The sequence below is a fragment of the Watersipora subatra genome, chromosome 10 (genome assembly GCF_963576615.1).
Source record: "Watersipora subatra chromosome 10, tzWatSuba1.1, whole genome shotgun sequence".
Taxonomy (NCBI): Eukaryota; Metazoa; Bryozoa; class Gymnolaemata; order Cheilostomatida; family Watersiporidae; genus Watersipora; species Watersipora subatra.
This window is the reverse complement of record NC_088717.1, coordinates 29,765,812-29,779,105: the sequence shown is the minus strand read 5'-3', so window position 1 is coordinate 29,779,105 and position 13,294 is coordinate 29,765,812. Positions and strand designations below refer to the sequence as shown.

General features: G+C 36.8%; 1 protein-coding gene across 1 annotated transcript in view; it reads right to left on the bottom strand.

Annotated features, from left to right (window-relative positions):
• Positions 1–13,294, bottom strand: part of LOC137405768 (vacuolar protein-sorting-associated protein 36-like) — a 74,257-nt gene that overhangs the window by 16,596 nt on the left and 44,367 nt on the right. The window contains exons 6-11 of the mRNA XM_068092156.1: positions 10,476–10,592; positions 8,279–8,356; positions 6,430–6,564; positions 6,050–6,115; positions 4,883–5,032; positions 3,380–3,456 (exon numbers count right to left, since the gene is read on the bottom strand). Of these exons, the coding sequence (XP_067948257.1) occupies positions 3,380–3,456; positions 4,883–5,032; positions 6,050–6,115; positions 6,430–6,564; positions 8,279–8,356; positions 10,476–10,592 (623 nt within the window). The remainder of the gene's footprint in view (positions 1–3,379; positions 3,457–4,882; positions 5,033–6,049; positions 6,116–6,429; positions 6,565–8,278; positions 8,357–10,475; positions 10,593–13,294) is intronic.

Below are 13,294 nucleotides of genomic sequence, written 5' to 3'. Positions count from 1 at the left end.
TTACAGTATGTGGTAGAACTGAATGTTGCTATGGAAGACATAAGAGCAGGGATTGGTCATTACAGTATGTGGTAGAACTGAATGTTGCTATGGAAGACATAAGAGCAGGGATTGGTCATTACAGTATGTGGTAGAACTGAATGTTGCTATGGAAGACATAAGAGCAGGGATTGGTCATTACAGTATGCGGTAGAACTGAATGTTGCTATGGAAGACATAAGAGCAGGGATTGGTCATTACAGTATGTGGTAGAACTGAATGTTGCTATGGAAGACATAAGAGCAGGGATTGGTCATTACAGTATGTGGTAGAACTGAATGTTGCTATGGAAGACATAAGAGCAGGGATTGGTCATTACAGTATGCGGTAGAACTGAATGTTGCTATGGAAGACATAAGAGCAGGGATTGGTCATTACAGTATGCGGTAGAACTGAATGTTGCTATGGAAGACATAAGAGCAGGGATTGGTCATTACAGTATGCGGTAGAACTGAATGTTGCTATGGAAGACATAAGAGCAGGGATTGGTCATTACAGTATGCGGTAGAACTGAATGTTCCTATGGAAGACATAAGAGCAGGGATTGGTCATTACAGTATGCGGTAGAACTGAATGTTGCTATGGAAGACATAAGAGCAGGGATTGGTCATTACAGTATGTGGTAGAACTGAATGTTGCTATGGAAGACATAAGAGCAGGGATTGGTCATTACAGTATGTGGTAGAACTGAATGTTGCTATGGAAGACATAAGAGCAGGGATTGGTCATTACAGTATGCGGTAGAACTGAATGTTGCTATGGAAGACATAAGAGCAGGGATTGGTCATTACAGTATGTGGTAGAACTGAATGTTGCTATGGAAGACATAAGAGCAGGGATTGGTCATTACAGTATGTGGTAGAACTGAATGTTCCTATGGAAGACATAAGAGCAGGGATTGGTCATTACAGTATGTGGTAGAACTGAATGTTGCTATGGAAGACATAAGAGCAGGGATTGGTCATTACAGTATGTGGTAGAACTGAATGTTGCTATGGAAGACATAAGAGCAGGGATTGGTCATTACAGTATGTGGTAGAACTGAATGTTGCTATGGAAGACATAAGAGCAGGGATTGGTCATTACAGTATGTGGTAGAACTGAATGTTGCTATGGAAGACATAAGAGCAGGGATTGGTCATTACAGTATGTGGTAGAACTGAATGTTGCTATGGAAGACATAAGAGCAGGGATTGGTCATTACAGTATGCGGTAGAACTGAATGTTGCTATGGAAGACATAAGAGCAGGGATTGGTCATTACAGTATGCGGTAGAACTGAATGTTGCTATGGAAGACATAAGAGCAGGGATTGGTCATTACAGTATGCGGTAGAACTGAATGTTGCTATGGAAGACATAAGAGCAGGGATTGGTCATTACAGTATGCGGTAGAACTGAATGTTGCTATGGAAGACATAAGAGCAGGGATTGGTCATTACAGTATGTGGTAGAACTGAATGTTGCTATGGAAGACATAAGAGCAGGGATTGGTCATTACAGTATGCGGTAGAACTGAATGTTGCTATGGAAGACATAAGAGCAGGGATTGGTCATTACAGTATGTGGTAGAACTGAATGTTGCTATGGAAGACATAAGAGCAGGGATTGGTCATTACAGTATGTGGTAGAACTGAATGTTGCTATGGAAGACATAAGAGCAGGGATTGGTCATTACAGTATGTGGTAGAACTGAATGTTGCTATGGAAGACATAAGAGCAGGGATTGGTCATTACAGTATGCGGTAGAACTGAATGTTGCTATGGAAGACATAAGAGCAGGGATTGGTCATTACAGTATGTGGTAGAACTGAATGTTGCTATGGAAGACATAAGAGCAGGGATTGGTCATTACAGTATGTGGTAGAACTGAATGTTGCTATGGAAGACATAAGAGCAGGGATTGGTCATTACAGTATGTGGTAGAACTGAATGTTCCTATGGAAGACATAAGAGCAGGGATTGGTCATTACAGTATGTGGTAGAACTGAATGTTGCTATGGAAGACATAAGAGCAGGGATTGGTCATTACAGTATGCGGTAGAACTGAATGTTGCTATGGAAGACATAAGAGCAGGGACATAAGGTCATAAGGTCATTACAGTATGCGGTAGTGGAGAATTTAAGTAGCAAACTACCTGCTGCTTTAAATGTATTTAGTAGGTCAGTAAAAAGATGAAAGCACATCCTATAAGTTCGCGACTTGTTGTTTGCAAGTTTGCAATGTTTGCAGTAGTTTGCAATGTTGTGTGAAAACCATGATGAAACGTATAACCAACTAATTTGACATACGGAAGTTAAATGGCTGTCGAAAAGGGATTCCTTGCAACAAACTGTAGGTTTCGTATGATTCCACTGTTGAATTTCTCACAGATGTAGATGGATCAAGATGTGATGAGTTGAAAAAATTGTAAAAATACAGTCAAACATGGATAACTCGCCCACGGATAGCTCGAACACATGGTTAACTCGAACGGTTTCTTTGGTCCGTTCCCACGTAATGATAAATTGCTATAGACTCAACTCAAACTCAACACTGTCAACTCGAACTGTTTTTCCCAACGACTACCGAAACGGTTGTTATTACTTTAAAAAATCACTTTATTACAAATCATAGAGGTAAACCTCAACTTTTCGTAATTAATAAGCGTCGTTATTACCACCAACGGCAAAATATTTTTGTCAACGACTTTTCTAAAGGTTTGGTGAAATTTGATTAATACCAAACATCCGCATAGCGATTGCCCTTCGGAAGCAAGGTAAAGTGAGGTAATCTTTGCATAAACTTCAAGAAAAATCGGGAAAATTGATCGTGGGTAAAACGCTCAAAAGAAAAAGATGTCATTTCTTTTGAGCATTTCAACAACGATCAAGTTTTGCCAAAGTCAATCTAAAAACGTCCTGGCAATAACATCACCTCAAACAACAAACCAATCTCAAGTGATAGAAAAATCTCTATACTTTTTGATAAAAACGTTTTAAACTTTACACTAGAAGCATTTAATTTGAAACAAGCCAGTTGTGCTTTTGATTTATATTATAGTTTGTATATGTACATGTATCTACTAATAAATAAGTAAATGCATGGACTTGTGACAGTGTTCTGATAACTTGAACGCTCTGATAATTTAAACACTTTCGCTCAGTCCCGTGAAGTTCGAGTTATCCATGTTTGGCTGTACTTCTTTTTATTTAGCCTATATTCAAAATTAAATGAATTATAAACGCGTTTGAAAGGCACATAAACTGCAATCAATGAAGTCTGAACAGTCCTAATAGGCTTTCAGGCCAACATAAACATGATGAGTTAAGGAAAAACAGCTAGTTACTATGACAGCTTACCGTTCCTTAGCAATGACGACTGACAGACCAACGGTGCGTGAAAGCTCATGAGCTGAAAGACATGTGTTCTCTTCTACCTGCACAGACACAAAGCGCAATATCAGTTCTACATAATACAATCTTAACAGAATTTACAACTCATCACACTTGAGCAAAGTTAGATATTTAAAACCTGAAAAGCTCATGGTAATGCTGACTTCACGCTAGGCCAATAACCTACATACCAACATCAGCATACTAAATGACAAGCACCACAGGTACCTCATAAGTACTAAATGACAAGCGTGCCTCGTGAGTACTGCATGTCTGTTGTACCACCTCTAACTACACACTGTCTCTTGTACCACCTTTAACTACACACTGTCTCTTGTATAACCTCTAACTACACACTGTCTCTTGTATAACCTCTAACTACACACTGTCTCTTGTACCACCTCTAAATACACACTGTCTCTTGTATCATCTCTAACTACACACTGTCTTTTGTACCATCTCTAATTACACACTGTCTCTTGTACCACCTCTAACTACACACTGTCTCTTGTACCACCTCTAAATACACACTATCTTTTGTATCATCTCTAACTACACACTGTCTCTTGTACCACCTCTACACTGCACACTGTCTTTTGTATAACCTCTAACTACACACTGGCTCTTGTACCACCTCTAATTACACACTGTCTCTTGTACATCCTCTAACTACACACTGCCTCTTGTACAACCTCTAACTACACACTGTCTCTTGTACTACCTCTAACTACACACTGTCTCTCGTACAACCTCTAACTACACACTGTCTCTTGTATCACCTCTAACTACACACTGTCTCTTGTACAACCTATAACTACACACTGTCTCTTGTACCACCTCTAACTACACACTGTCTCTTGTACCACCTCTAACTACACACTGCCTCTTGTACAACCTTTAACTACACACTGTCTCTTGTAGAACCTCTAACTACACACTGTCTCTTGTACCACCTCTAACTACACACTGTCTCTTGTACAACCTCTAACTACACACTGTCTCTTATACAAGCTCTAACTGCACACTGTCTCTTGTACAACCTCTAACTACACGCCATCAATTGTCTACACACTGTCTCTTGTACCACCTCTAACTACACACTGTCTCTTGTACAACCTCTAATTACACACTGTCTCTTGTGCAACCTCTAAATACACACTGTCTCTTGTACAACCTCTAACTGCACACTGTCTCTTGTGCAACCTCTAAATACACACTGTCTCTTGTACAACCTCTAACTGCACACTGTCTCTTGTACAACCTCTAACTGCACACTGTCTCTTATACAACCTCTAACTGCACACTGTCTCTTGTACAACCTCTAACTAAACACCATCAATTTTACCCCCTCTAACTACACACTGCCTCTTGTGCTGCCTCTGCACCATGCCTTGTGTCACCAGGGCATGAGGACACTTCTATGCAAGCTCCCTACCGTACAAAAATACAATTCAGAGAAATCACACTAACCATAAGTGCGGTCTCAGCTGCCAAAAGCTCTTCATCGTTAGACCGCAATTGGATGACCATGACACCACTACCATATGATCTCAGAGTCACAGGCAACTTGAGGGAAGGCAAAAGCTTGCAGGCACTTAGCAAGTCTTGAGGAGACAATAGCTAAAACAGACATCACTCTTCCCACAATTATCTGATAATATCGACAACACAGAGAACTGATGCTAATGTACAAATAATATTGTGTAACACTTGACCCATTCAAGTGCCGTTAAGGTCAAACAAGGACCAAAACAGAAAATGGAAACCGACAAAAAGATACTTTATAGCTAAATAGTAAATAGAGGATCAAGTTCTATGCGGTACATATATACACTTTCATTGCTACTTATAACTCGACCACTATTCAAAACTAAAGAACACTAGCCACTGTTTTAGAATAGGTAGTGTCTGGTCAGGCAAGAGATGCTTGCCTTTCTGATGAAGGACTGGCATTAAATCAGCCATAGCATCTGCCAACTAACCGAGTGGAGTCAACCTACATGTAGTTACCCAGCAAAGCTAAAAAGAATCTAAAAGTAATAACAGTTTCATATCAGCTTCATCATTTTTTCAGCAATACTGTTTTTGCAGACATTTAAATGTAGGTTCTTGACAGCTGACAGAATTTCTTTACCGAAGATACTAACATACATATACCACAGTATATTAGCTGTTGACATACTCGCGCTACACAACGATAGATATGAAAGGACTGTGATTACAATCAAGTCTTAACACAGACTAAACATCACACAAAAGAACTGTGATTACAATCAAGTCTTAACACAGACCAAAAATTACACGAAAGAACTGTGACTCCAATCAAGTCTTAACACAGTCCACCCACACATAGCAGACGGTAATCTATGAATGGCTGCCATTATCAATCGAGAAAAATTAAAAACTAGTAAACCTACTTCCATTTCGGGCTGACAATCGACTCACTCCTTAGAGATTTGTTACATAAAATTTCCTCCAATTGTATGGAAATGTGTATGAAATTATGCCAATGAATAGCCTTGAGGCATGAACTGTAGTATGTGGATCAGCCGGACACCAGGCTGACCGTGAGACTTTTACAAACAGAAATCGTATTCATGCAAAAAGATCTACCATTTGAGAATCATATATTTTTACCTCCATTCCCCTGGCTCTGTTGATTCTACAGTATAGGTCTGTCAGCGTCATCATTCCTCCACACTCCTGAAAGATGCCAACTCAATATTCATTATGTAATTAAACTTATGTAATACTATATAACCTCATTATATTAGCACCGCAATGCTAAATTCGGAGATTAATATACTAATACATCCATATAATACCGCATTAAGATATTACCACATTAATATATCACAATATTACTGTATTAGCACCTTACTACGTTGTCCAGTTAATATATTCCTGTACACGTATTACAGTATTACTAAAGTATTATATTGCAATTACAACTACTTATTACCATGTTCCTATGTTGAAAAAGGAAAAGCTTCAATATTTCTATAGCAAATAGAAACCTGAAGAGGAAGTGCAATAAAAGAGCTGATCTCATTGGCCAGTTTGGCAATATACTTAGTGTTCGACTTGTGCGAGCCTCTCGTTACAGGGTCAGGTATGCCAAGTGACAGCAGGTATGACTTGAACTTTACGGTCTGCAAGTAGACAGGTAAAACATTCTTGAACACAAGTTTTAAGACTTGAAAAGCAATTCTTGGCTTGTAGCAGAGCCTCGTGTCATCTATAGGATTCAGGCTTGAGCGTTTGTTAAACTAAGTGGCTCTTCAGTAGCTCAACAATTGAATAGCCAAGTCAGCATTTCCTCCATAGAGCTAAATATAATAGTAAGAGACAGGAACTTAACTTAACCATAGTAAATCAGGAACTCAACAACTTGTCAGTGCCTGACTCATTCACTATGTTTCCATGATACGCATAAAGTCTCTTTGGAGCTATGTACTCATTGAGTTACAGCGAGATAAGTGTTACAAAGTACATTTGTATGTTGCAAATTAATGCAGGTGCTTTGTTAAAAGATATAAGGATGTCTACACCAGCGGTTAGGGCAGTTATTCGGAACGGCTCAAATCAAAATATGAACGACTGAGATATGGAAAATGTTTAAAATGTTTAAAATGGAATAGCTTGCAGAACATTGTCTTGCGCATCATCCGCAAGCGCCATTTCCATTTTTTGCAAGCGTGAAGCATTTGGTAAAACTTTGCGAGTGAAAAAACTCACACAACTTGAAGGTTTTTACCATTTTCATCTTGTGAATGACGTAAACTTGTAGATTAATCATGGAGATATAGAGGTGTGACATGGAGGTGTGACATAGAGGTGTGACATAGAGGTGTAACGTAGAAGTGTGACATAGAGGTGTGACATAGAGGTGTGACATAAAGGTGTGACGTAGAGGTGTGACATAGAGGTGTAACGTAGAAGTGTGACATGGAGGTGTGACGTAGAGGTGTGACGTAGAGGTGTGACGTAGAGGTGTGACGTAGAGGTGTGACGTAGAGGTGTGACGTAGAGGTGTGACGTAGAGGTGTGACGTAGAGGTGTGACGTAGAGGTGTGACGTAGAGGTGTGACGTAGAGGTGTGACGAAGAGGTGTGACAAAGGTGTGACGTAGAGGTGTGACGTAGAGGTGTAACGTAGAAGTGTGACATGGAGGTGTGACGTAAAGGTGTGACGTAGAGGTGTGACGTAGAGGTGTGACGTAGAGGTGTGACGTAGAGGTGTGACGTAGAGGTGTGACGTAGAGGTGTGACGTAGAGGTGTGACGTAGAGGTGTGACGTAGAGGTGTGACGTAGAGGTGTGACGTAGAGGTGTGACGTAGAGGTGTGACGTAGAGGTGTGACGTAGAGGTGTAACGTAGAGGTGTAACGTAGAGGTGTGACGTAGAGGTGTGACGTAGAGGTGTGACATAGAGGTGTGACATAGAGGTGTAACATAGAGGTGTGACGTAGAGGTGTGACGTAGAGGTGTGACGTAGAGGTGTGACATAGAGGTGTGACATAGAGGTGTAACATAGAGGTGTGGCATAGAGGTGTGACATAGCACTGGAACTTGCAGCAATCATACAACTTGTCTGCATCATAGATCTTAATGAAAGTCCAGCAAATCACTTGACAAGTTTTCTTTAGACTAACTTGAAATAGCTAAAATTTTGCTATCGGACCGACATGATAAATGCACAGATGATAGTTACCTACACTATGAAACCCCCATGCCGTCCATACATGCCGTTATACTGTCCCATGACTTCTAGGTGAAACAACTTAAAAAGGCTAATGGAGTTCTAATGAAAAGAATTGTGCAAAAGTCATTGGTGAAGCTGTAAGAAATAAATGTATAACATGTACCTCATCTTCTGTTATAGCACCTTGCTTCTGCTCTATTTTAGAAGCGATTGACTTAGATATTATGACCATTTCTTTTGCCTGCAATACAACAAACATGCTCAAGTATTTGTCGGAGGTGATTGGCCACATTATAATTTTCCTTGCAACTTCTTTTAGTGAAATGGCTAATCAAAACTGAAGGTCCATGTTGTGGTCTATAGTAAAACACGAGTCAGCCATGGTTAAAACTGCATCAAATGATCCGTACGTGTTGATACGCTGGCACGCCTCAGTTTTGCACCAAAACCTCACCATCAGACACATAACTTCAAATCCAAACTTTCACACAGAAAACCTTTGTTCAAACAAAACTTTTTTTCACCATTGCGAAAAAAACATACTGCATTGATAAGTACTCACTGATGCCAAAATGTAAAATGCATTGTCGTTGCAATAAATCTTTGCCAAATACACATATATGTGGAGTTGCATTAACAGTGCGGTAGCTGTAGTAAGCATGATACAGCTATGCAGTATAATTGAAATATTTACTATTACTGCTCACAAGAGTAGTAATAGTTGTATACATAGTGAAACGAGTGTACAACTATTTCCTTCAAAGGTTGACTTGCAACAAAATTCTCATTACAGTTGTTTGAGATCAAAAGATTCACCATCTCTTACTTTGTTGTGTTGTAGGCGCCAAATATGTGGAAATGTGATTACAAGCTCAAAAACGAAAAGCCGCCGTAGAGTGGAATCTCTTTATTTCGATGACGTAGTAATGATAGTTTGGTTATTGTCTTGTCACGTGATGTTCTCGCGTGAATTGAAAGGCCAATAAAAAGCTCAATATAAACTTATCATAGCACTAGTTTATGACAAACACTTCGGGTTTTACCGGAGACCCCATATAAAATATAGATGCTCGCTACTTTACAGTTTTGTTTGGGGTTGAACTAATCGTCAAGTCGCAATCTGATCATGTGACCCAATACTTCGAAAATAATTTTTGCAGCACTTTTCGATTATCACGGGTGACCAACAGGCTCGTCATGATTATCAGACAATGATATGCACTCCTTCGAGCCAAGGTTAAAAAGTTTAACGAATTTTTGAGGTAAGTTATATGATATCAGTGCTAAAAGCGACTGCATTACAATGACGATAAAATTGAAGCGTAAGGACAATAGACATGGTTTTATTGAATGCATAAAGTATAACTGTGAAAAAAGTTTGACGAATAAGGTGACATGAAACTGTAAACAGAAACCATCTACCACAACTACGTCACATTTGAGCCGTTTTGGAAAGAGAATCCAAACTACGACGGTCTCGTGTGGCTGCGATCAACTGTTCGTTTTTGAGCTTTCAAGAGCTTGTAATCACCTTTCCACATATTTTGCACCTACAACACAACAGACTAAGACATGGTGAATCTTTTGATATCAAATAACCATAATGTGAACTTTGTTGCAAGCCAACCTTTAAGTGTTCAACTTTCAAATACCATCTAATGTGGAGAGAGCTTCAGGTAAATGTGCAGTAACTGTGAAATTGCAGTATGGACGCTTGAAGAGTCAGCGGTGTCAAATGCTCCACAGTATCAACTACATACTAATGGGTGGTTGCAGCACACACGCAATTATAAAAATTAAAGGATGCGCATTTGCAGTTAGCATAAAAGGCTGGATTTCAGTTAATGCATCATGGAAGTAAATGCGCAATACGTGTAGATCACAGGGGACCATTTGCAGTAGGAGCGCAGATATAGTAGCGGTAAACAGTGTTTACTCCACACCAAAAAGTTGTGATACAATGAAAAAAATCTGCATTCTGCACTGCAAGGACGCAGCCCAATTAAGCCCTAAATTTGAGAGAGTTGTGATACATCCCAATTTAATGTAAGTGCAATGCGTCACAACCCTGTATTTACCATTTGATTAACATTAAAATTAACATATAAGCGTGTTGCATAAAGTAAGGTTAAACCTACAGTATCATACCAAAACTTTCTTTACATCAAACGAGGTTTATGAGGTCAGACATGGTGACAGTGGGCCAAGTTTTAGGAGCGAGTCAGAGCCAACACATGCGTGCCAGAGGTCCTCAAGTGTGGCAATGAACAATTCCAAAGAAAAGTACAAATTACGGCCATTGCGATAAATTTGTCTGTTCTTTGACTAATCGAGTTGACTCGTATTGCTGCAGAACTCACCTTGTACATAAGAGCATCCAAGTCTTCGAATGCGGAAAATATTGTACTGTCTGTTTTGCGCTGCTGTTCGTTCATCTTCCTCTCTATACCAGCTATACCATGCTTGAGCTTGTTAATCTACACATCAGCACAGTGTGATTATTAAAGAGTGTGATTGAGTGTAATGAGTCAATAATAGATGTATTTGAGTGTAATGAGTCAATAATAGATGTATTTGAGTGTAATGACTCAATAATAGATGTATTAGAGTGTAATAAGTCAATAATATATGTATTTGAGTTTAATGACTCAATAATAGATGTATTTGAGTGTAATGACTCAATAATATATGTATTTGAGTGTAATGAGTCAATAATAGATGTATCTGAGTATAATGAGTCAATAATATATGTATTTGAGTGTAATGAGTTAATAATATATGTATTAGAGTGTAATGAGTCAATAATATATGTATTTGAGTGTAATGAGTCAATAATAGATGTATCTGAGTATAATGAGTCAATAATATATGTATTTGAGTGTAATGAGTCAATAATAGATGTATTTGAGTGTAATGAGTCAATAATAGATGTATTTGAGTGTAATGAGTCAATAATAGATGTATTAGAGTGTAATGAGTCACTAATAGATGTATTTGAGTGTAATGAGTCAATAATATATGTATTTGAGTGTAATGAGTCAATAATATATGTATTTGAGTGTAATGAGTCAATAATAGATGTATTTGAGTGTAATGAGTCAATAATAGATGTATTAGAGTGTAATGAGTCAATAATAGATGTATTTGAGTGTAATAAGTCAATAATAGATGTATTTGAGTGTAATGAGTCAATAATAGATGTATTTGAATGTAATGACTCAATAATATATGTATTTGAGTGTAATGAGTCAATAATAGATGTATTTGAGTGTAATGACTCAATAATAGATGTATTAGAGTGTAATGAGTCAATAATATATGAATTTGAGTGTAATGAGTCAATAATATATGTATTTGAGTGTAATAAGTCAATAATATATGTATTTGAGTGTAATGAGTCAATAATATATGTATTAGAGTATAATGAGTCAATAATGTATGTATTTGAGTGTAATGAGTCAATAATAGATGTATTTGAGTGTAATGACTCAATAATAGATGTATTTGAATGTAATGACTCAATAATATATGTATTTGAGTGTAATGAGTCAATAATAGATGTATTTGAGTGTAATGACTCAATAATAGATGTATTAGAGTGTAATGAGTCAATAATATATGAATTTGAGTGTAATGAGTCAATAATAGATGTATTTGAGTGTAATGACTCAATAATAGATGTATTTGAGTGTAATGACTCAATAATAGATGTATTTGAGTGTAATGAGTCAATAATAGATGTATTTGAGTGTAATGAGTCAATAATAGATGTATTTGAGTGTAATGAGTCAATAATAGATGTATTTGAGTGTAATGACTTAATAATAGATGTATTTGAGTGTAATGAGTCAATAATAGATGTATTTGAGTGTAATGACTCAATAATAGATGTATTTGAGTGTAATGACTCAATAATAGATGTATTTGAGTGTAATGAGTCAATAATAGATGTATTTGAGTGTAATGAGTCAATAATAGATGTATTTGAGTGTAATGAGTCAATAATAGATGTATTTGAGTATAATGAGTCAATAATAGATGTATTTGAGTGTAATGAGTCAATAATAGATGTATTTGAGTGTAATGAGTTAATAATATATGTATTTGAGTGTAATGACTCAATAATAGATGTATTTGAGTGTAATGAGTCAATAATAGATGGACTTGAATGTAATGACTCAATAATAGATGTATTTGAGTGTAATGAGTTAATAATATATGTATTTGAGTGTAATGACTCAATAATAGATGTATTTGAGTGTAATGAGTCAATAATATATGTATCTGAGTGTAATGAGTCAATAATATATGTATTTGAGTGTAATGAGTCAATAATATATGTATTTGAGTGTAATGAGTCAATAATAGATGTATTTGAGTGTAATGAGTCAATAATATATGTATTTGAGTGTAATGAGTCAATAATAGATGTATTTGAGTGTAATGAGTCAATAATAGATGTATTTGAGTGTAATGAGTCAATAATAGATGTATTTGAGTGTAATGACTCAATAATAGATGTATCTGAGTGTAATGAGTCAATAATAGATGTATCTGAGTGTAATGAGTCAATAATAGATGTATTTGAGTGTAATGAGTCAATAATAGATGTATTTGAGTGTAATGAGTCAATAATAGATGTATTTGAGTGTAATGACTCAATAATAGATGTATTTGAGTGTAATGAGTCAATAATAGATGTATTTGAGTGTAATGAGTCAATAATAGATGTATTTGAGTGTAATGACTCAATAATAGATGTATTTGAGTGTAATGAGTCAATAATAGATGTATTTGAGTGTAATGAGTCAATAATAGATGTATTTGAGTGTAATGAGTCAATAATAGATGCATTTGAGTGTAATGACTCAATAATAGATGTACTTGAGTGTAATGACTCAATAATAGATGTATTTGAGTGTAATGACTCAATAATAGATGTATCTGAGTGTAATGAGTCAATAATAGATGTATTTGAGTGTAATGAGTCAATAATAGATGTATTTGAGTGTAATGAGTCAATAATAGATGTATTTGAGTGTAATGAGTCAATAATAGATGTATTTGAATGTAATGACTCAATAATAGATGTATTTGAGTGTAATGAGTCAATAATAGATGTATTTGAATGTAATAAGTCAATAATAGATGTATTTGAGTGTAATGACTCAATAATAGA